The sequence below is a fragment of the Catharus ustulatus genome, chromosome 6, assembly GCF_009819885.2.
Source record: "Catharus ustulatus isolate bCatUst1 chromosome 6, bCatUst1.pri.v2, whole genome shotgun sequence".
NCBI classification, from domain to species: Eukaryota; Metazoa; Chordata; class Aves; order Passeriformes; family Turdidae; genus Catharus; species Catharus ustulatus.
The window spans coordinates 48,273,656-48,298,449 of record NC_046226.1 but is presented as its reverse complement, the minus strand read 5'-3'; the positions used below and the strand labels follow the sequence as shown (position 1 = coordinate 48,298,449).

The following is a 24,794-nucleotide window of genomic DNA, read 5'->3' as shown; positions in this document are numbered from 1 at the left end:
TAAATTAATGACAAGCATTCTAAAAAAACTATGATTAGTGACATACATGGAGTATTTGGATGCTATTTCCAAGAACCCTTAAGTCATTTTAGGAAGTCAATTGAATCCCAAGGGAATTAACGTGTCCAGCTCCAAATGCATCACTGAAAACCACATTTTAATTCAACTGATACACAAAGCTACTACAGTGCATCTATTGTGTTCTACCATGTAACACACAGCTCAATTAGAGTGCAAAATAAACTCATAATAAACTAGTCAAATGGTGGCTGAAGGGAAAAAAAATGCTGTTCAGTATGTTTGAAAAAAATATAATTGTAGCTCTTGTATAGTGTCTGGGATCCTCAGGTCACAGGAGACAGGACTACAGCCAAGACTTATTCCTGGCAAAGCTTAAGATCAGCTCTGAAAAGAAAACACTACTCTTCTGGAAAAACAAACCAAGCTACATTTGTTCTCAAATGACAGTGCCATGAATTCCTAAAGGGAAATTCAGATCCACATTCACACTAATGAAAAAAGCTCTCGCTCTAACTTGGCTTCAACTGCTGCAGAAATTCAACTTCTAAAAACCTTTAGGGCAAGTTTTACTCCTTGTTTACATCAACTTTTCAGGCTTACTCACCAATGATTGAAATGGGCTTCCTAGCAAAACGGAGCCTTCCCCATATTCCAACGTATTTACTGCGGCATCCTGCTGACCATAGCCGAACCACATACTCCGTTCCAAAGAACACCACTAATACAATTTCCTAAAAGAAACACACAGGGAACTGGGTTAATTCTCTACTCTACATCTTTCATCTCTTTTCAGAATGTATTAGAAAGCAATAAATAAAATGTATAATTAGGAAGGTGACAAAGGTATCAACTATATCAAAAATTATCTGAAGTAAAATAGAAAAACCTGTAAGAGTAGAGAAAGAAAATATTAGGAGCAAATTGAAATACTTTGATGGCATGCAGTTTGGCTTGTCTACACGTATTAAAACTGAAAACCATTCTGTGCAATTCACTTGGTCTAATTCAAACAAAAGGTTTCCTGACTGAGCCAAAGAAAACAAGCAGAGTCTGTATTTAGAAGATGAGCATTTTGCTAGCTTATTTTATTTTGGGAAGAGGTGTGCTTCATGTACCATTTACCAGATCAGCTGAACTTCCCCCTTATTTATACTTTTTCAGTCTTCCTTTAAGCTCACATGTATTGAAAACTGTTTCTAGTATCCACTACTGATATGTCAGTCTCCAGGTACACTGGAGACAAAGTGAGCTCTATAACCCACCCTTCCCGTCCTCTCGCCAACGTTCAGGGACTTCAGCAGAAACAGAGATTTAGTCCTGCAGCACTGCTGGTGCCAAGCTCTTAGAAACTACTCACCTATACTAAGGAATTACTTTGGAAATGCCTCCAAGGTGACAGATGTCAAAGACACCTGATATTCTTGCTAATTGGACAGAGAAACAGTTAGGTCCTATTTGAACATCATCAATGTGCAGATAAAGCTTGGGTTTTCTACATACTAGATAAGCATGGCATACCCAGCATAGTTTCCTTGAGTATCAGGGAGCTGAAATCCTTCCTTATTGGCCAACTCAATAAAAAAAGGGCTACATTCTCCATCAGAGCCAACAACAAAATCTACTTATTGAAATGGTAAGAGTGGCTTGTCATTCAAAACACACAACACATGGCATAAAGTAAGAGTGCAGCTGAGAAACCAGTTTCAAGATGTTCATGGTTACACAAGTGTGATTTCACATAAAGAGCAACTGCAGAAGTCACAACGTGCTGTTGAACATTCTACCCAGCCTTCTCACATGTTTGCAGGGTTCACTGCTGTTTTGCATAAACAAATTGGCATATGGGACTCAAGATGGTACCTATGATTATTTTCTTAATTAACTGAAATAGCCAAGATGAGCGAGTCATCATTGCCTTCAAAAATGCATGGGACATTGCCCTGAACACTGAGCAAAATAATATGGGTGTATACAGTAAAAAAATAATGAGGAAAGGGTTAGGCATCAATTGAATTTGCTATAATATTTTTTGTGGCTCTAAAACACCTTGATGGCATAAAAAAACCTGTTCATCTCCAGGCAAGAAAGTGCTGAAGTTCGACTTTGTGACATTTCTAGCAAAGCTGATAGAACATGAGCCAGGGCTCTTTGCCTTCATTTTGACATCTCGTAACCTGTGCAAGATGTCAGATGCAGTAGAACAGCTATCACAATTATTCATAGCCACTTGTATTTAAGGTGGATTTTTTAATATATAATACAACTATCCAGGGTATTGGTTGCAATAAACACAAAGCTCACACCATTCAACCCAGTCAGGAATCTCTTCTAGAGCTTCCTTCTGAAAGGATCCACCAGAACCCTCCATCATTTTTTTTCTTTAAAATTGAGCTATTACTTAATATTTTCCAATAAATTAAAGACATAATGAACACAACAAGTTGAAAGAAACAGCATCTGCACCAGATGCTTTAACGAAAGCCTGTGTCTTATGACAGAAGCTTCAAATGCAATGAAACTCTCCCTTTTTCCAGTCTAATGTCACTTATGAACCAAAACTGAATGGGAAAATTATGAGGTTTGCTTGTCATGAGGTGCTGTGGAATTGTCACAGAACACAGAGCAGCAGAAGAAATCTCTGATCAGGCGATTGTATTCCTTTCACAAACCTAGTCAATAAGCCCTAATATCCAAGTGCTTCTCCTTATGCAGAGAACTAGAACATTTCCCTTCATCACTACCATGGAGGAAATGCAACTTTACAAAAGCCAATTCCAGCCACACAGGGAGCAAAAACTGTCCTTCATTCAATACAGCTCATCTGAGGCAGGGATATATGGCTCCACATCATGTGTGATAGCACAGACCATGCTGTTCAGATAGGAGGGGGAAAGCTACGTTGGTAAGCAAAGAAAAAGCGAATGTTTTAGCACAATGGAACACGAACAGGCAGGATCAGAGTCTCAGTTTCACAGGAGGAAGGTAGGCAGAGAAAGCCTGGATTGTGCTTTGGGGCAGCGAGCGCTCCCCACGCAGGACATTTGCATGGGAGCTGTGTGTAGGTTTCCTAAAGCCCCTCCATGGCTCACTGGCTAACAGCCACAGCGGCAAGCATGCAAATGGGGGTGTCCAAAGACAATGGGACAGACAGGCACTCAATGGTTACTGTCACCCAGCTCTTTGCCTGACATGCACACAAGCCCAGAGAACACTGATTGTCCTATAGACTCCGCTGACTGCGGGGAACGACCAGTCGGCTTACACCAAGACACATTTTTCACTCCTGACGTTTTGATAAAGGCTTATTGACCTAAATGAGACCCAAGTTATTCAGGGAACATCGGGGGTGAAAGTGCACAAGCTGTTCTTCATGGTCATACACAAAAACGCCAGGTATCCATTAGCAACTGGCAAATTCCCCCCTCCCCGCCCGTGGCTGTGTGACAGACAAAAGTGTTTTTAATATCTTGTGTTGCATAAATCTAATAAGTAGTCTCCTGGGGGTGGGGGAGGCTGATGAATTTCAGTCTGTGCGCTCTTATATTAGTGGTCAGAAACTTGTAGACAATAAAAAAAGTACATTAGAAAATTATGTTTTCCTGAGCTACTAAAACACTCTGTATTTTTCTGATTAACAGTCTAACATGAAAATCACATGCACTAGAAGAAAATAACTGCCTGAAAAACCACGAGTAAGCATGGGACTTAAAGCTCAGTCAAGGAGTTCTCTTGGTTAAAATTACACACAAGAACTACACTGTGCAAGGACCCATTCAACCCAATGTAACTTAATAGCAATCTCCTCTCTACAAGATGAAAATAGAAATATAACATTGAGATTAAAAATTTACATGGCATAAAGAACCCTCTAAGATGTGACGTGGGCTTACAGGGGCTGTCTCACTTAAGAGAAAATATTTTTTCCCTTTAATTATTGTTTTCTACGTGGTACCCTCACTTCTGCCATCCTTCCTGTCCAGCCCAGGTATCTACATTGTGCCATTTCCATGCCTTCTCAGCCACATAATCCCAGCACAGTCAAGTAAAACATGGCATAACTTAATCATCTGCTCTCACCACCCAATGAAGGAACTTGGGCAGGATCAATAAATACACGATTGCCTCACAAATATACCCATGCTATCTGCTGGTACAGTCCATAGCTCCAGAGTTCCCAGGGTAATGTGCTAATAAATGCATCTTGAAAAGTCCTTCCTTTATTTCTCGATCCCCACTGGATTGAAAGAGCTACAATCTTCTGATGGGAGGCATCCACTACCTGCATTGTGAAATAAAGTACAGCAGCAACTCCAAAATGAATGACAGGGTCCTAAAACTTAAATGAAAGAGATGTTTTTAAGCTATTAGATTAATAACTTGGGGGTAAAAAACCACAAAAACCTGACAAAAAATGGATCATGATACCACAACAACCAATACGTAACAGATACAGAAATTGTCTCTGGAAGCTAAGAATGCTTTTATATAGAGAATATATTGCCTGAGGGTCTGCCTGTAGACCTCAAAACTGTAACTGTTTGTGGACCATCACAAATATTCAGGCAACAATTTGATGTGGGAGGGCTAGATGAGGTCATCTGAAATCTCTTACGAACAAAAGTCTTTACTCGGACTCCAGACCTTTTTCAATGTACTCCATAAATGTAAGAGAGGTAAAACACATGATCTAGGAGGAAGAAGGCAAAGCATATCATCATGTTATTCTGACTGGCTATAGAATACCCAAAACTGAAGACTACACACACCTTATTGCATCTCCCATGGAGGTGTCTGCCCTAAGAGGAAGGAGATGACAGGCACAGGGACACATTGCCCTCATAGGAGGGATAAACCACAGTAAATTGTTATTCCCACAGTTCTATCAAATCTGGTTTCAAGGATGACAAAGTTCCCATGAATTTCTTTGAGCATGTACCTTATATAGGGATTGCATGCCAACAACCATTACTTCAGCTGTAAGATTCCTGTGGCGCTACTTGCACTGAAAGCTATTTTATAGCCAAGGCAATGGAATATTGCTGCTACAGAGCAGTGAGGTGGAACCTCCTCTCAAGCAGAGAGGACCAGTAGTGGAACAAGGACACTGCCACAGCATCTCCCTACTCCTCAAAGGTCAAAAAAAAAAAATAATATGAGCAATCACAGTCTCTTAGAACAGTTTGAGTTGGAATGAACCTTAAAGATCACCTAGCTCCAACCTGCCTGCCATGGACAGGGAGCTTTCTACTAGATCAGACTGCTCAGAGCCCCATCCAACCTGGCCTTGAACAATTCCAGGGATGGGGAATCCACAACTTCTCTGGGCAAACTGTTCCAGTGCCTCACCACCCTCGCAGTAAAGAATTTATTCCTAATATCTGATCTAAAACTGCACATTTCAGTTTGAAGCCATTCCCCTTGTCTTGTCCTGCCTTCATGTAGCCCCCTTTAGATACAGGGAGGTGCTGTAAGCTCTTCCCAGAGCTGTCTCTTCTCCAGGCTAACAACCCCAGCCCTCAGTCTTGTCTTCACAGGAGAGGTGTTCCAGCCCTCTGATGATCTTTGTGGCAATAGATTCCATTGGCACTGGCAGAAGGGCAGCACACAAAACCCAAACACCACAGGCTGTGTGGCAATTCAGAGAGGGCTGCAGTCCACTCCTCAGCACACTGCCCACCTGACACATCAGGGCTTGCAAAATGCTTCAGACAGCACTTCTGTACAGGGCATGCAAATTAACAGCAGCAAGGGCAACTGTTCCTTCTAATCTCATCCACTTTGGGCAGAGAGGCCCCCTTTGTTCTATTGAGAAAGGCAGGATTTTTTCCTGAAAGCTGCACTGTGCTTTCTAAGATGCACAGAACAGCAGAATCAGATGGCAAGCACACAAAGACTCAATAAGGTAAAAATCCCAACTTGATGAAGCACAAAGATGAAAAATAGAAAGACAAATGGTTTCTCATATATATAAACACTTGCTGAGCAACAGCAAGTCTCAAAAGCGCTATTTAGGACTGGTGATTTTCCCCCCCTACTTAACCTCCTCACTTCCAAAGAGTTCTAAGTTACATCTTTTCAGAGGAAAACTAATAATGCTACATTTTTAAAAAATATTTAAAACCCACACATTTGGTTGTTCCTTTCTTTTGAAAGACTTGTTTCATTTGCTAAAATTCTTTATCTAGCAAATTGGGCCCCAAATGATTAAACAAGCTACAATAAAACCAAAAACATGATATTGGTATTAGATTTCTACCTTCAGAGGTCCATAATTAATCCCAAGTTACTGGACATCATTAAAGCTCCTGTATTAATGTTTTGAATTAAGATGAAATAATGTTTCCATTAGTGTTCATGTTCTGCAAAAAGGGGATGCTTACTAGGAGACAGAGCTAGAACAGTTGACTGTGACTTATTTTCCCTTAATCAGTGCTGAGAACACAGAACAATAGCACTGGGACCATTACAGACTTCAGGCCTGCAATTTTGGGTTGAAATTTTTCCAAAGGCTCCAAGCAACTAAATCCTATTGAATTTCAACAGGAGTAGGGCACCTAACTCCTTTAGGTGTATTTAAAAAGCCTTTCACTGATTTCCTTTGCTCTCTTCTCACTCGAGGTTTCAGCCAAACCCGAATGCTGGCAGCTGGAATTTTTCCACCAGCCCCAAAAGGCTTCAGATGCTGCTGGTGGAACTTTGTAGGTGAAGGCACGATCTCGGAGAAAGCCTTACAACAACTTTCCACACCGTCACCCCTGCACAAGCCTCCTCATAATGCAGTTGTCTTTAGCTTTTGAACGTGGCTGCTGATGATATCCACCAGGAATTTGCAGACGTGAATTAAGCTGGGCTTGCACATCTATTTTAATGTGGAGCTCTCCCCCATCAAGAGGTAGGCTTCAAACCCAAAGAATTTGGCAAGAGAAAAAGTGTCAGCATGCTAACCCTGATGCAAAAACGATTAAAAATCTCTACTCATTTCTGTTTATTTCATGAACCTCTTATTCGGGGCTTCACAGTAGTCTCTAGAAGGAATTCATTCAGGACCCTCTCTTTCAAAATGAAAAATGCTCTGGCTTCTACCCAGTGCAGCATATGCTTAATTTTATATCTTACTAAATTCAAAGGAGCTATTCACCTACACCTAGATGAAGCACACAAACACAGCTCATAATATGCAAGCTCATTCATTACTACATACAATATGCTAATATGAGTAGAAGGAACTGATACAGACTATTAAAAAAAAAATCAGTGTAAGCCAAGCAAGTCTGTATTTCTGTGTTACAGAGAACTGTCATAACACTATTTACACAGTGGCTACTTTCCTTGATCTGAGCATTTCCATCCTGTCAAGTATCTTGTTGCATGCTTTTTATTAAACAACCTTTCTCACTCCTATTTTAAAAAGCGACTTCATACCCACCATACCTTACACGAAACAGCTCATAAGTCCTGCCTTTGCTCCACAGTCAACATGGAATTTACTGAGGCACCTCAGGAAGAGACTGTACGCCTGTTGTTTTCCAGCTACAAATGACAGGGCAATAAAAGCCACTGTGTCTCCCAGCAAGGTATATTTCCTTTATACCCTTAGATTATCACTTTACAACACTACTCAACTCGAAGAGAAAATAAATATTGTACAGCATCTCTCATCTGTAAGCAGAGTCACACAAAAGGAAGAATTTGGTTGGGATCTGCCTAACTTAACTTGCATTAGCTCCACTTTGTACAGGCAAAAGGGAATATAAGGGTAGATGGCATTTTTAAGATGTAATGGTCAAGTTCTGGTCACCTGCTATAAAATTTCCTAACACTTGAAATCTAGTGGTTTCAGACATAATGTACTTTTTTTTGTTGTTTGAGGCCATATTGTAATAGCATCCAGGAAACATCAGCACAAACAGAAATTACAAGGAGCACTGATAAAAAAAAGATTTTTGTTCCAGTGGTTTTGAAAACCAACTACTCACCACCTCTGGAGTGCTTCAATTCAAGAAGCACTGTGGATGGAAGCACAGTTGGATATGCACAGAGTCACCATGAGGCCCCACATCTAGATCCCATGAGCTATTTATTTACGGCCTATTTCAACAACATGTCCCTGCAAAAGCAGACACAGAATATGCTGGGTGGGACTTCTTACCTGTCTTGTGCAGGCACAACATCTCACAGAGGGCCAGTCCTCCCTCCAAGAAGCGGGTTATGGAATGGTCCTGTGTGCTAACCTTGCTTCAGGATTCTCAGCTCTGGTCTTGCTGCTCTCCTCTATGTGATTTTTGGTTCTATGGGACCCCTTCTGGGATGTGATGTAATTTCCACAAGTAAGAAGAGTATTTGCTCATGACATCCTCTTCTAGAAGCAGCATGTTTTCAAAATTCATCCTCCAAAACTAGGATTTCTGGCCTGAGCAATGAACATGCTCTTCAATATGAGTTTAAAAAGAAATAAATTTAAGTGACTAACATTGGTTTCAACTTCCTCCAAATTTAAAAAAAATAAATAAATAAAAAAGGAAAAAACAAAACTTAATCTTTGTCAGGTCTGGCAGGACAAAGTTCCAGTATAAAGACATCAGGTTCTGAAACAAAATCCTTTCACACACCTGGGTGACCATCACTCAATTACCAGTATCAAGCTCAGCCCTGATAAGGGTTCAAGTGCCATATTTCTGTCTGACATTCCCATAAACACAACCTGCTTTTGCCTCAACATACTTGAGCTCTCTCCCAGGCCTGCTCCAGGGAATACACATCATGCTCTTCCACACAGCTGCAAAAACAGTCACACACTAAACCTGCAGTCCAGGCACTTAATGCTCCTCACAGGAAAACACATGTGCTAGTTTAAGCTAATAAAAACCCTCTCAGATGCCATATGTACACAGTCCATTCAGTCAGCATTTTACAGTTGCCTCTAAAATTTGTGAAGGAGGAGAGGAGAGTTATTTGACATGCAAAATAAACGTAGCTGAAGGCAACAAAGTCAGCATTTTCAGCTAAGTGGCAAACACATTTCACACACTGAGGGCAAGTAGCTTCCTCCTGGTGCCAATTTCCTGCGCCCGTTCCAGCCAGCGAGCTCCGAACAGTTGTGGCTATCATTGAGTGCATCAGGATTAGAGCATTCCGAAATGGGAACTCCATTTACACCAACCAAAGCACATGACCAACGCTGTGCAAACTCCCTCCAAAGCTTTGATAGCGTTCCAAAGAGACCAAACTAAACTTACATTTGCAAAATGGAGATATAATCCAGATCTCTCTGAAGTCGCATACCCCATTAACCAAGCTACCGTTATGTGCAAAGACTTATATTTTTACATGAATTCATGGTTCTATCAGTTTGGGGTCCAACATAAATAAATGGTGCAGAGGCAGCTCTTTGCAGAATTCAAAGTTACTAAAGCAGAACTGCAGCTCTGTGAAACTCCCTTCACTCACTATCACCTTTCCTCCGCTCCCTTTACAAATAAAGGACAAGTGCACTATTCATTGCTGGAAGAAAAAAATTCTTTAAAAAACCACAGCCTTCTGAGTAGCAGCTGGTCTGAGCTTCAAGACATCAAATACCTCAGGAGACTAACGGGCATTATATGGAATTAATTTTTTTAAAAAACCAAACCAAAACAAAAAACAAAACAAACAAACCACCAAGCTGGTATTTGGCAGAATCCAGCAGCACTGTACTCCAAAGCTCTTTGGAGAAGGAGTGACCTTGTAAAAGCAATGCCTTGGACGTGTCAGGAATAAACTCAAGACTCTGCACAATGCCAAGCAGAAGAATCCCCTCTGCAGAGCAGTAGTTGAAGAGTTAAAAACAATTGCAACTGAAAGTGATGGGCACAAGGAGCGTGGTTTGGAGACAGATGAGCCTCTTCTGTGCTGGAACACTGAGCAATGAAGGTCAGACTTAGAGTACACTTTAAAATACACATTATTAGAAGAACCAAAGCACTGGTTATGCATTGTAAATGCATTAACATACCAGAACATCCAACTGGCAGCAGTAGAGCAGAACTTCATAATACAGCACTCACTTTGTCTAAAGCTTGAAGCATAGCTCTTTTTACGTGAACTATATTTCCAGGTGACACATTGAAGGATTTTTTTGAGGAAGAGCAGAATTTTCTAGGCCCTTCTCTCTGATTTGAGGCTTAAATGAGTAATTAAAATAAACATATCTTTGTAAACCCACGTTTTCTGAAGAATTTTTCCCAGTAAGTGATGAAGGAAATGTCAGACTTACACCACAGTTAGATGAATTCTGTCAATAATTAGAAAACTTCTCTTGTTTTGTGGTTAGGATTTTTTTAATGTCAAAAGACCATTCATTGTTTTAGCCTACACTTCATATCTTCTCTGCAGTTTTCAATGCTTACTCTTTCAAAAAGTTGATTTTCGTATGTCTGTCCTGCTTAAGCCACCCAAGATCCTATTAGAGGTTAGATGTGATATCAACAAAAAAACTTTAATCTGGACAACAAAGGCCTTACTGACAAATCAGAGAGCCAAGATTACCTATTGGAACAAAAAAATGCTAAAGCCACACAAAAATGTAAGTGTTCAGCAACAACTGAACTAGTGAAAATCCACACTTGTAGCAGCTGTCTTCCAGAAGTGAAGCAAGAGGTTATACTAAAGGAAGGTGAGTCCTTGCTTTAAACATACCCAGCCTCAATATTTACTAACTCACAATGCAAGTCACCACTCTGTGTGAGTGGTAACTGAAACATGTGACATTCTTCACATCACACCATTACTGAGAGGTGATAATGTTCTTTCCACTGTAAAAAATTCTTTTATAGCAATATTTTCTCAGTATGCAAAATAAATAATTACAAAGATATTTTCTAAGACTAAGTGAGAGGAAAAGGAGTGGGCATCCTGATGCACAACCACCAAACACTGACACATGAATAGTGCACATTAAGCTAAACCAACTCTGCTAAAAATGACTTTAATGACAACCTCGTGTTTCCCCTTTCCCCAACACATAACACATTCACATTTAACTTTGTCAATGGCTAGTGCTTGTTCAGGGTTTAATTCATAACACACTACACTAGAAAGGGACTGCCTTGTGCACAACGTGCATTTCCTCATCAGCTGGATGGCCAGAAGAAACCTACTAAATATGTAAAGTACTTTACTGCTGTGTCCCATAAATGGGCATTTGAATATTTAGAAGCTATTGCACTTGGGAAAGCAAAGCTGATGACATGAGTGCAAGCTTTTAGTAAGCTCAACAATAAAGCTTTGCTCATTAGAAATCTGCCCTTGGCATGTTACATCAGAGGATTCTCCTATCATGTATCCCATTAGTTGTCCCAAATGGCACGATGATAAAGCCAGAAGCGTTGTGCCTATTTAAACATCAAGCTTTATGGTGCTCTAAATGTGGTAGAAACTCTCTGGTAATCCTTCATGTGGTTTCACACCCTTCGAGTAATAGTAACGGGTATTTCATGCTATGAAGACATGGACCACGTTCATCTTGGGTGCTAAATTACTCTGAAAAACACTAAGAAAGCCCTCTTTTTAGACACTTTGTGAATTAATTGCAGGCTCAGGGAACTGAATTCAACTGCTTTTTAGCTTTAAAACTACAGCAAACAATGGTGGTGGTGGAAAGAGCAATCAGTTCTCAGAGCAACACCAAGATTACCACTGTGCAACTCCTCACACTGCTATGAGAAATTATCTCTGACTGTTTCAATGTTAAGTGTACCATTAAACATGGATTCTTTTTTTGTAACACAGAGAACAGGGTGAATAAGCTTGGGGAGGGGGAATCTGTTGCAAACTGGAGGTATTTGTGTACTGACTGGCTACTGCACTGATGTTTTCCACAGAAATTCCAGCCACATTAGCTTTGGCAGCGATTAAAGAGTACTTCTGGAATCCTTAACAACATTCAAGGAGCTCCTTTTAACTTCACTTCATGTTCTGTGGCTCTTTCTACTCTTTAAAGCAGGGTGGTTTTTTCAAACTTCAACTTGTTTTACTGTTAAAATAAATACAAAGATAACTCAGTCAGAACTCAGGCTCAAAGGAACCCCACTGAAGCATTTTTTCTTCTTTGGGAGCTGAGAAGCTTGTCCTTTGCTCAGGTTGTACCTCTTTACTGCTGCTCAGTACATTGTGCAACCCTGCCTGTAAGCCAACACAATCATAGGACCCAATGATAAAAGAAGCTATTCAGAGTTTTGGCAGGAAGAACACTTCTGACATTTTGTTTTGGGATTAGACCTCAGTCTTGAGGCTTTAACACTAAATTGCCCGTGGTACATACACAGATCTGATTTCTGACACCTCTTCATCCTGTAACAATTTTTTTCTCAAATATCCCCATCCCATCAAAGGGATGATCACTGAAGCAAGCTGCAATCCTTAACAGATAAGCACAGTTGAATCTATCTGTTGAAAAGGGAAGATTTTACCCTTACACTACTTATAGCTGAGTACTGATCCACATAATCAACAATTTATGCTTCCTGAAAGCAAAACAGAAAAAAAACACCAGCATGTAGCCAGGCATCAGAACTGCAGTTATGCCATATTCCAAACACCAGCTAAACTCTTCAAAACCTCTGCAAATAAAAGAGGTGTGCTTTCAAGCATGTTCATGACTATGAGACAATTATACAAGCAACATAAATAATTATACTGATTAACTAAATTAGCATTAACCGCCCTGCTAGAAAGTGACTTCATGGGGACTGCAAACTTCAAGAACTTGAACAAGATTAAAATGCATAACTTTTTGTCCAGTTAAGGGAGAGAAATAGGGATGTACAAAGGGAAATCCATGTGCTCTAGGCACAGTGAGATGTAAGCAGCTATGATTTCAGGAGTACCTACTCTTTTCCATCAAGGGACAGCATATATGACTGTCTTACACCACCTAACCTAACTAAAAGCTAAAAGCTGCAAAAAGTCATCCTAGAAGAACTGCTTTGAACTCAGCTTGGAGCAACACTATAAAAAGCAGAGGAAATTTACTATCAGTTCTTGTTTGAGAGAGATGTTTGTGTGGGGTCTCTATTTTGGGCTGGCCTCCCTAGAGAGGTCCATGTGATTACCTTGCCTGCCTCCGGTTTCCTTCCCAAAACTCCCAAATCCATGAGCTGATCTGGACAGATCAGAAAACCAGGCATGTCAAAGGAGATTTAAACTTCCTGAAAATGTTGTGAAAATAAGGAGCCCGGTGGAAAAGAAATACCCTCTCTACACTCTGAGAGGAAAGATTTCATGTTAATAACCACACTGACCGGAATTCCCTAATTTTTATCAACATCCAGCTTCAGGAAGACTTACTTCAAGTTTCAACCGAAACCATTTGGCTTCATAAGAAAAAGCAAACAAAATGCAAAGAAAGGCAAACAGTCATCCACCTCAAGACCACCAAAGCACCCTTATACCTCAAGTCTTTCTATAACAATATAATCATTTTTCTCTGATTAAGTAAAATTTTTTTCTAATTGATTCCTGTAGCCAGAAATTTAAAACTCTGTAACCAAAAGATTTGTTTTTCAGTTTCAAGGACAGTTCATTTGCTATGAAACTCACTATGAAGTCCAGAGTGGAAAAGGAAAGCCTTCCTTCATGCCATCTTTACCACCACTCACCCCCATGATACTTCACATTGTTACATGACTGCTTCCAGGTAGGAAATAAATGCATTTGGGGAAAAAAAAAATCTGACACCCACGTTCATCAGTTCAACTCCACAGAGAGCTGTAACTCTTGGTTCATCAGAGCATGAGCTCAGCAGACAAAGAAAACCAAAGAATCTTCATTCAATAAGGTACGTGCATTCATCAGGTAATCTGTCACTTCTTGAATCAACTCCCATTGATTAAACTTCTTTCATTAACTGATTTCAGCTCATCTGGTTTATTAACATCTATATAACCCACCTGGGGCCCTCAAACATCTGCTGTACTTGTCTGGTTGGGGAAGCTCAGGCCCCTTCCTTTATTATTATTATAATTTCTCAGATTTCTGTTAAAGCCTTTAGATGCCCTTTAGATCTTTCTGAAGAACTACAGCAGCTAGCAGCTCTTATTCTCCATAAAATCATTTATTGCTGTTGTCCAGCAGAGCTGAACACATTTCTCTCATCCAACCCCACGTGCCCAAACAGAAATCATGGGTAAGACTTCTCAAAGACTGACAGCCCTGCTGGCCTTCCATAAACAGAGACACACGGTTAAGGTTCACGTGTGTCCACACATTTTCCTTTTCTAGATCATGATGGCCACAACAACCCACTGAGCTCAAATATTTGTAACCAGGAGTAGGTGTCAGTAGTGGGTGTGGTGGAAGATCAAGCATTTCTTTATGCCCCACACATTTAGGATGTTCCTCTTGAGCCACTTCAAAGACACTTTCCTGCATGCATTATTCTGCCAGAAAAGCTATCATCCACTAAAATAATTTATTGGCATATAAAAAATACGCAATGATGTTCTAATGTGCAAATGGAAAAAAAAAAGTTTCCATTCTTTAGTTTCCTCCAAATTTCTGAGTGTTGCACAGATAATATAAGCTGATAAATTTTATGGCAAACAGGAAAACAACAGCCAGCATACCCAACCACCATATCCTCAGTATAGTCTCTGCCTATTGCATGCAGAATTTGTTCCATAAAATTCAGTTGAGAATTTTCCTGTATTGTACTCAAGATTATGATCTGCAATTGGTTTAATTGATGCTAAATAGCTCAAGACTTTGACACATATTCAGCAGTTATTTTGAGGCTTATTTTTAGCTGCATAACTGCTCAGAATACTTCTTTTGAAAATACGTAAGAGTTAATTGACCCAAGATTTTGCGGGTAGGGAGTGAACTTTTTTTATAGTACAGGCCATAGTATGTTAGCACAGACATTATCTCACACTATAGAGAGCTTCCCTAAGATGAAAGGCTTAGAGGGCTCACTGTATAATAAAAAGAGCTCTTGGTAAGAAGAAGAAATAAATATTTAGAAAGAGAAAACTATCTTCGAATTCATAAAACCCACCCCACACTGAAGAATCACCTCGTATTAAACAGAAACATCAGCACAGGGAAGAGCAGGAGGTGGGGTAATGAGCACAGGCAATAGCCTTCCTTACCAAAATATTTATCTTAAGGTAGTTAGATAATCTTTGACTTTCAAAACTGCTGAGCCAGTTGGTTCCATCTCATGTTCAGCATCATACTATTAAACCAAGTCAAAAGTTTCTGTGGTTACTATCAGATGAAGTGAGCTAATTTCCCCGGAGAATTGGCTACACCGACCAGATGTCTTCAGCCAGCTACTCCCCAGATCCAGCAGGAGCAGCACATGCGATGCCTGCCCTGTTTCTATGGAGACAGCTTTTCCCATCCACTCTGCAGCCGGGCTTAGAGCAGCTACCAGCTGTTGTCTCGACTTGCACTCCATCAGGAGAGACCGAGCACAGAAAGTGGGAGACGTGGGGCTGAGCTTCTCCCAGCCCCAGACCTCATAAACTTTACCCGCAGCCTCCAGCCACCCTCAATCTTCCCAGCCACTGCTCGGGCTCCCTGCTTTTGTTTAAGGGTTTCCTCTGCTGGTTTGGCAGCCTTGGGATGGGTCAGTGGCAGCCCACAGCTGATGGCTGCACCGTGCTCAAGTGCTGGGCTGCCAACTTAAGGATTCCCCAACACGTGCTTCCAGCCCGACATTCCCATCGCGATGGTTTATGAGCTTAAATCTAAATCTCCAGCAGAAACCCATTTCAGGTTCCTGACATTATTCTCGCTCCATACTTTCAAAGAAAAAAAACTCTGTGGATTAATGGCTCCCTATCCATCCTGCAAGGCTGGTTAATGCCTTCAATCCCCATTGCTTTTTAACTCCTGTGGAACTTTAATCCTTCTCTGACCATGCTGATGAGCTGCAGAGAAACAACGCCGGTCAGGATTTTCATTCTTGCATTTTCTTTTTGAATGCAGCCAAGTTCAAATGTCTAATTATAACATTGCAGAGTTAATGATCAATTTAACAAAGGCTTTAGAGTATCTTTGAAGTCATAACAACATGCCAAAGGGGGGTTTAAAACGTTAACTGCACAGGGAGCCTACGTAGAGAGCTTTCTTAGGATTATCTCTCTCACTTAACAAAGTTGAGTCATTTCAGAATACTTCAGCAACCCCATGGCTCGATCTGGTTGCCACATAGCACTGAGCTCCAGCCAGTGTTTATTTTATAGCTCTGAGCAGCACCAATCATTACCCTATTAATTCAAGCATGTTTAATTCAGTGTCCTTCAACTACTCAGTCATGCCTATTTGTAACTCTTAAGCAACTCCAGAAAGGTACAGCTTGTCACCACATTTATACCTAGCAGGCACTAATCGCTGGGGTTACATATACAATGTAAGTAGGGTATATATAAGGACAGTTAGAAGTGATATTCACTGAAACATGTGATATGCAGCCTCTGCACGCTTTTCTCCACTCACTGCACAGGCTGAATCTGCCTTCAGATGCACATAACTCCTGCTGATGTCAGTGTGCTATAAATACACATCAGAGGACGCACTCTGACCTGTTTACTTTTTAATCTGACATATGTAACCACTCATATTTTGTATATGTTAGGCACCGCTGCCACGCTGAATCAGCACATCCAGAAATAACAATAAGGGCATGCTCAGCCTACAGCAGACAGACAGAGCAGCCAGTCTGCTCCTTGCCTTCCTGCCACAGCAGCCCCACCAGGTACATTTTCCAGGGGGCTTTTTGTGTCCCCAGTTCAGGTATCAGACAAGGATGAAGCTGAAAGGCATTAAGCTGCCTTAAGGGTTAAGTGAAGAGTTAGGGTAACAAAAAATTACAAATGAGGAGGCAGCCTTTTCTGGTCCTCCAAGATTCGTTGAGGGGGAAAAAAAACCTCCAAAATCTCAGGCTGCCCACAAGATCACCGCAACATTTTCCTTTGCACTCTGCTGAAGAACAGGGCTGGACGCATTTCCTGTTTTAAATTACAAGTGAGGAAAATGTCTCTCCTTTTTGCTGTGGACAGTCTGTAGTGCTGGGCACTCCAAGAAGAACATTTTAGGAGTTTAACCAATCAATTTAACAGCCACCCTGTGGCTTGTGCTGAGGGACAGGGTTGTAACGAAGAACTTGTAGGCACATAGGGACTGATATGTGTGTCTTTATCAACAAAAAGCATTTACACTTTTTTTTTTTCCTGAGTGTTGCAGGTACAGACACAATGATTCTATGGTGACACGTAGGATAAGTAAAAGCAGAAAAACTACATCAGCAAAAATTAGTGTTTCCTGTCTAAATCAAGTGGTGCAATCAGATTTCCTTTCAGATCTCCTGGGAGATTACATCTTATTGCTTTCTTCATTTAAACCCAATTTCCCTAGACCTTATCTACACAGCAATTTCCACTTCATGGTGAGTTTGTTCATTACATTCAGGTAGCTGCCCCCACAGCCCTGCCATAGCAAAGGATTACAGATGCTTGAGACTAAAGATCACTTAAGCTCTGACAAAATGTAAAGCAATAAAGAACAGAAAGCAGTCAGTCTGCATGACACTAAAAAAGGCTTTCAATGAACCCCTGAGTACACCACTGCTGCAACTAAACCTTGAGGCTGGCTTCCCATTTCAGGAGGGGTTTTCACTTGAATTCCAAAGGCTGGTCTGTCAAGAGATGATCATGGCACTTACATTCCACAGAAGTAAAGGGATATTTTTTTTGTTCTATTTCAAAGTAATTTTGCTAGAAAAATCACATGGTGAAATTATATTCAGACATTACAACCATGCCTATCCTTTCAAAGTGTACAGCAGTGGCAGCACATAACTGTGCATGTTTAATAAAACACATCTGCATCCAACAAAGCAGAATGAGGTATCAAATCTGTTTGCTTCATCATGCTTTGAAAACACAATACCTCATTTAAATCAGAAAAACAAGCAAGTTCATTAGTTCTCCTTAAGACATTTTGGACCCTGAAATCAGGAGGTGTATAACAAGGCACTACACTTTTTAGCAATGTTTTACTGATATAGTTACACAACAGCTATAAATAAGCACTATACCCTGAGAAAAAGTGTTCACTTTGAACTATTTCAGTGGTTTAGGAAGTTCTATCCCATCTTCCAAACTGATAAAACACTTATGAGCAAAATTTGCACACCTGTGAAAAAAGCTGGATTCTTTTAAGCTTGAACTGTCAGAGAGATGGTGGTGACAAGACATATGTCAAATGTCACATGAGAAAGATTCACCCATGCTTTTTAGAGATTTTAGAAGCTTGTGTTTCATTTCAGAAATACACAATTAGGCCTGCATTTGTTTCGCCTCACCTTCTGCTCTTAGCTGGAACCCCCATGACTCCATCCATAAATATGTGCAGGAGAGGAGCATCTGCAAAAAACACACTGAGGTTCTGCCTTTGACATCTCAACCTCAGGTTAGATGCTGTGAGCTCATACTTGAGCTCTGAGCAAAAGAAGCACTCAGGTACCTGACATCTGTGAAGGACAAACAAAGAAAAAGCCAAGAAAGAGATTTGCAACACTACTGTGAGGTAAATGCACTGATTTTCTGCCAGGTCCATCAGCAGGGATAAAAGAAAAGAGTGTATGCCAACACTTCACAGGCCATGGAATTCTCATCCTATTGCATGAAGTTAACCTGAGACCAACAAATGCTCAAATCAATGATTCAAGCTGTGAACAGATGCTGAAGCCAAGGAGCCTCTGCAGATGACTGTCTCCCACCTCTTATGGGAACAAATCAGACCCAGGGGATGAGCAGGTGAATTTTTTGCTCCACTGATACTCAACAGAAACCATCTCATAGATTCTGGTTCAATGGTTTCTTTTTCAGAGGAAAAAAAACCAAAACCTAAATCCACCACAGTGCAAACCAGCAGCTTACAATCCCTTCTCACATTTATACAGGTCAGATCTCAAACACCTGAAAAATTCAGAGAGATTCTTCACTTTTAGGCATTGTGTTTTGTGATGCAACACACTTAAAAGCTGCTACTGCTAACTTGTCACTTTTTGTGCCAATTCATCAAGTAGTTTGTATCTAGCAGATCATAGCTCTAAGTTTTTGGCACAGGAAAGCTCCTTAATGTATTTATATGACGGCAAAGGTCTCTATGTGTTTAAAATCAACTGTTATGTCTTTCTCTGTCCAAAAGGCTTTGAATAACAATCACTGCAGACCTTACAACCACAGCAGAGATGACAAGCAACATGACAGTATCTCACAAATACCAGGACAACCTGCATTTTGAGGCTCTTGCAGCTAAGTCTTTAATATTCCCCTGCAGAAGTTTGCAGTGTGCAGGTGCTGCAGACACTACAAACACACCCAGAGCTGGGATCTCTGTCCAAACAGGAATAAGTAGCTAAGTTCAAGATACATACAAAAGGTTAGGCAACGTCATCATTTCTCTTGAACTTTTCCTTAATTTAAGTGTTTGGTTATGTACCCAAATGATGTATTTATTGCCAAATGTGTTTTTAAATGCACTTACTAAAAGACATACATATTGCACTACTATAATTCTTGACTAATCACCAGTTTCTAAAACATGCATGTAGCTTTTAAAATCCACCTGTTTTGATTCATCTAATGCCATGCACTACAGCAAGACAGAAATAAAACATGTTATTTAAAGCTTCCATAACAGTACATTTGTCAACAATGTTTGATCAAAGCATCTGCTTTGACTGTGCCATATTTGTTTAACTACTACTGCTTATTTTAGCCCATATAAAGAGTTCTGAAGAACATAACCTCAGTAGATGCCAGAAGAATGTAGCTTTTAAACATAACCTTACATTCAAAGAGCAAAACCAAGCTCTAACAACATAACCAAGCAAAATTCGCTCATGTATACAAACCTTTCCTGTGTGATTTTTTTTCTTTTTTGAAAGATTCAGTGACAAAGCCAGGATCTAAGTATTTTCCCTTATAAGTAATTCAGAAGACGGTAGAAAAACTCGTGCATGGTTTTTGTTATTTGAATACATTTAAAATTTTTACTTTAGTATTTTATTAGGAGAAAAATCAAGCATTTCTCATCAGAGTAGGTTTTGTTGGCTTCTGTGTGGCTTGTTTTCTTGAGGTCAAGTCTTTTGAGAGGGGTTGGTTTGGTTTTTAATCTGGTGTGTTTATCTGTTTACCAGAATCACATTCTCCCACTTCAGGGTGTTTTTTGACTTTATGACTTAACCTATAGCAGTGGTTTGATCCTGGCTGGACACCAGGTGCTCACCAAAGTCACTCTATCACTCCCTTCCTCAGCTGGTCAGAGGAGAGAAAATAAAAGGCTCGTGGGTCAAGATAAGGACAGGGAGTGATCAATCACCAGTCTTGGGCAAAACAAACTCCACTTGGGGAAATTAGTTTCATTTATTACCAATCAAATTAGAGCAAGATAATGAGAAATAAAACCAGATCTTGAAACACTTTCTCCCTCCCTTTTTCCAAGGCCAAATTCCCTTCCTCCTCCCGGCCAGTTCATCACATATTGTTTTTGTCCTGCTACACATTTACTGTGTAGAAAACAGAGTTCTTTACTCTGAATTAACAGTGATGTTGCACTGAATCACTGCTGCTCACAATCAATAGTTCTGTGAATTTCAAAGCTCCACAAAGGGCCACAACTATATTTTGATTGCACTGAAAAATATAACCAGCAGGTACCAAACCTGGATTTAAAAACCCTTCCCACATGAGTAGGGAATAAGCATCTGTAGCTCAGCATCTACATTAGAAGTGAAACCTTTGTATCGACTAAACAAGCACAGCAGGTATTGACATTTAGGGCCTAAAAATGCATTTTCAGGACTGATCTGGTCCACATATATTCACGGTGCAGCAGGCAGGGAGGATTATAACAAAATCAGCTGAAAATGCTGCTTTCCATCTGACTTTAAGGTTTGTCCTGTTTCACAGGGTTTCCATTGCTAACAATAAATGTGTCCCTGCCAGCAGAGTTACAGTAAATTCACGAATACAAGCTGCACTGAGTATAAGCCGCATCACCGGGTGTTGGCAAACATTTTGGTTTTTGTCCATAAATAAGCCGCACCCGAGTATAAGCCGCTCTGTGTTCGCAGCGAGGACCCGCGTGCAACAAAGTTGCCAAATAGTAACAGAACCACGGCAGGGCGGGGTTTACTGGCTCGGCTCGGGCCATGAGGGCTCGGGGCTGCCGACAGGGCTGGGTGGCCCAGTTCGGCGCTGCCGCTCGGGGCCGGCCGCCACCACTGCTGGGCTCGGTCACCCCGGCCCGGCGCTGCCCCGCGGTGGCAGGGGGGGCACAGAGCCCGCCGGCACCTGCGGTGGCCATGGGAGCCGGGGATGTAGCCTGCCTGCTCCTGCGGCGGCGGCATGCGGGGATGGGAGCCCCCCGAGCCGCGGGGCCAAGCAGGAGAGAGCTGCCCGCCTTCCCCCGAGCCACGGGGCCAGCAGGAGAGAGAGACCCTGCCTCCTCCGAGCCGCGGGGCCAGCAGGAGGGAGCTGCCCCGCCTTCCCCACCCCCTGTGCTGCCTGCATAGAGCAGCTCCACCCGCCACGCAACAGAGTAACCAATTTGTAACAACCGCATAAATGCAGGGTTTTACTGGCAGGAGCTCGACTTTGCAGTTTGCACTGACTCGGTTTGCACTCCCAGGGTTGAAAATGTCAGAAAATTATTCACATATTGGCCACACCTGAATATTAGCCCCATTCCCGGTATGGGAGTAAAATTTTGGTCAAAACAATGCAGCTTGTATTCGTGAACACAGACCTCACAGTGCAGGACCACTGAGTTTTTCAAAGATCTGAAAGGTGTTCCTGATGACAGGCACTGACCATCACACATGAGACTTTCAGGGACAGTTCCTGGCCCACAGGGACAGTCACCTGTTCAGGTTCATGAGGGACACCTCCCTAAACAGCACCTGCATCAAGTCCAGTCTCAGTGCCAATCCAAGCAGCAGCACTACAGGGAGGGAAATCAAAACAAATACAACCCACCATTCTTCAAAGCAAATCCTGAAAGAGTTTCATGTAGCTTTTCCAGACCCCTCCACTAGCAGACTATCTCTCCTTTGTAGTAATATTAAAATGAAGTTTTGTACAATTCCACCTCACACGCAGAAGTGGCAGTCCAGGAGCCTAAAGCAAGCTCACAAATGTTTCTTCTAGACAAAAACAAATCTCCTCAAACCAGACTGCAAAGAGCAAAGGTCTTCGTAAAAACAGTAAATGCCTTTGGCTACTTAAAATGCAATGTTTATTTTACTTCAAAGATTTTTAGACTAAATTACCTTAAAGCAAAAAGCACAAGCAAAATACCTTGGTCTCCTTTTCTTCCCCAAACTCTTAAAACATGCCAGTTGGTCTAGACCCACATATCACAGGCTAACATAAACAAGTGCATCTTTCATGACATTTATTCCACAAACAGGAGCTAGACCACTAGACAGATGCAGCAGCTATGTTTTACCCATTCTGGCATCCCTTTTCAGCCCTGTTTCCGTGTCCTTGCACCTCCCTTTTGATCTGGCCCCACCTAGGAGTCAGTCATCCTCCCTGGGGCAGGAAGGGCGTTCTGGCACAGCCCAGCTCTGCCAGATGTTCTGGGGGAAGCTTCGTTCCCTCGCTGCTACTTGCTCAAGAGACAGAGGAGGTATTGCTCAGGGCTAAGCTTCCTGCTCACTGGCTCTAGCTGAGCTCTCCAACTTCTGAATTAATACCTAAAATAAGAAGCCAATTCACAGAAGAAAACAGAGGGAGGGTGTATGAGAAGAGATACCCGGTTTGTTTAATGGTTTGAGCTTCTGTCATTGGTGCCAACAGGTAATTTGTGATGTACAAAATGAGCACAGATCTGGGGAAGTATCCTTCAGTCAGCCCAGCCACATACTGCTTTTATCTTAATGCTTAAATCTCCATGTTTTGTTTGAGCACAAAGGGGCCTCATTTACAGCCAGCTCCCAGGCAAACCAGGAGCATATGAAATAGGTGCAGCAATCACAGAAGCACGTTCTTGGAAGCTTACAGGAAGCCCAGGGTGGAGATGTGTGAATTTTTCTCTTGCCTGCTTTCTTCCAAGGTGTTCTCCAGCTAGGAAAGGATGAAATAAGTACAGGCACATTCCCAGAAAAGACTGAGAGCCATAAAGGCTCTACAGGAGGTAGGAGGCAGATTGCAAACTTTAATAACAGTACATTCCCTATTACAGATTTTTGTTTTAAGAACTGACTTTGTCAGGGAGAGTGAGAACCCAGACTCTAATGCTTGTTCTTTGTTTTTCCTGCAACCACATCTTATCTTTCCATACTTTGGCCTTTCTTCTTTAAATCATTAAAGGAGACTGGAGAACTGCTTTTTTTGGAATTGGCCCATGAAATAAAAAGCTATATATTCATCTTACAGACATGCTCAAGCATAATCCCACAACTTTCTGCTTTATTATCATTTTCCTGACTTTTGAGGTGAAGACAATGAATCCAGTAGTCTGGCACAGTTTAACATGTGATACAGTTTAAACAAAATTTCTCTTGGGAAAAGGCCTGTCTGGTGACATTGGCAGCACTAGTGACTGACCCCTAGGGAAGTGGGACAGTCACACACAGATGGGAAGTGGCTAGGAAGGGACTACATGGAAGCACTGAAACATTAGACCCTACCTCGTGGCTGAAAACTCAAGTGCAAGGTCCAGATGCTGAAGTCTGAATGTGTTAGCATCACTGTTAGGGAACTGACACTAAGTGACAGACAGATTATATTACCTAAAGTTCGATTTCTGCCTGCCCACAATGGCTCCTAATTCAAACAAAGGCCTGATAAGCTACTGACAATAAATAAATCAAAGTAAAAAGCACAGTGCTTTGAAACTTCAGCCTTACAGCCAGGAACATTACAGTAAGCTCATTTGTTAAAAGAGCTGCTTGATTTTGACCTAATACTGCTTTACTAAAGAAACTGAAAATTATTGATTTCCTCTGTTATGAATTGAGATGAATAAAATCCTAAGAGATTACAAATAAGAAGCCTTCTTTGTTCTGCATATCACTTCCACTATGCTGGTCAGTCAGATGCCATTGTTTTTCCTCCTGCTCCCACAGCATGTGAAAAGTATCTTACTAGGAAATACAACAAATTAAGAGTATACAAAACAAAAATATTTCCCAGGATTTTTACTGAATGTTTTCAGCCTTATATCTAGGATTAAACAGTAGCAGTTCTACAGAATTTCCCATACTTGTTCAATTTTCATTTTTGTTTTTAAATGTTCTCAATACCTTGGGTCCTGGAACCTTTTAAGATAAGGGTTGGGATTAATACTTATATAGAAGTGATTAAAGGATGTTTTAATTTTAAAAAGCTGACAGGCAAGCAAGGTTGTGCTGTGCATGAGAGCCTAGATACACATTCAGGAAGGCAATACAAGCTCCCCGAAATTTAAACTGACATTGGCTTTCTGTGTATTTTAATTCTCCATGCTTCATAGACTGCTTCATTCAGCAATGATTTTTTAAGTTCAAGCTAGGGAAAGAATGACAGAAAATGCAGTTCCACGACAAAATTTGCAATTCATTAAGAAATCATAATAGTGAAGAAGTCCCTATTCCAAGATAAACAGAAGTGACACTTCATCCCTCATCCAAGCCACCTGACATTTCTTCCTCCACTTCTCACACCTTTGCATGAAAGGCTGCACTGACAGCATCCACCACTCCTGCCAACTCTTTAAAGCAAATAGTTTTGCTAAGT

General features: G+C 41.1%; 1 protein-coding gene across 2 annotated transcripts in view; it reads right to left on the bottom strand.

Moving 5' to 3' along the window:
* The window catches only part of KCNQ1 (potassium voltage-gated channel subfamily Q member 1), a 324,081-nt gene that overhangs the window by 248,738 nt on the left and 50,549 nt on the right, over positions 1-24,794 (bottom strand). For both annotated transcript variants that reach the window (XM_033063900.2, XM_033063899.1), the window contains exon 3: positions 626-752. In XM_033063900.2, coding sequence (XP_032919791.1) covers positions 626-752 — 127 coding nt within the window. The remainder of the gene's footprint in view (positions 1-625; positions 753-24,794) is intronic.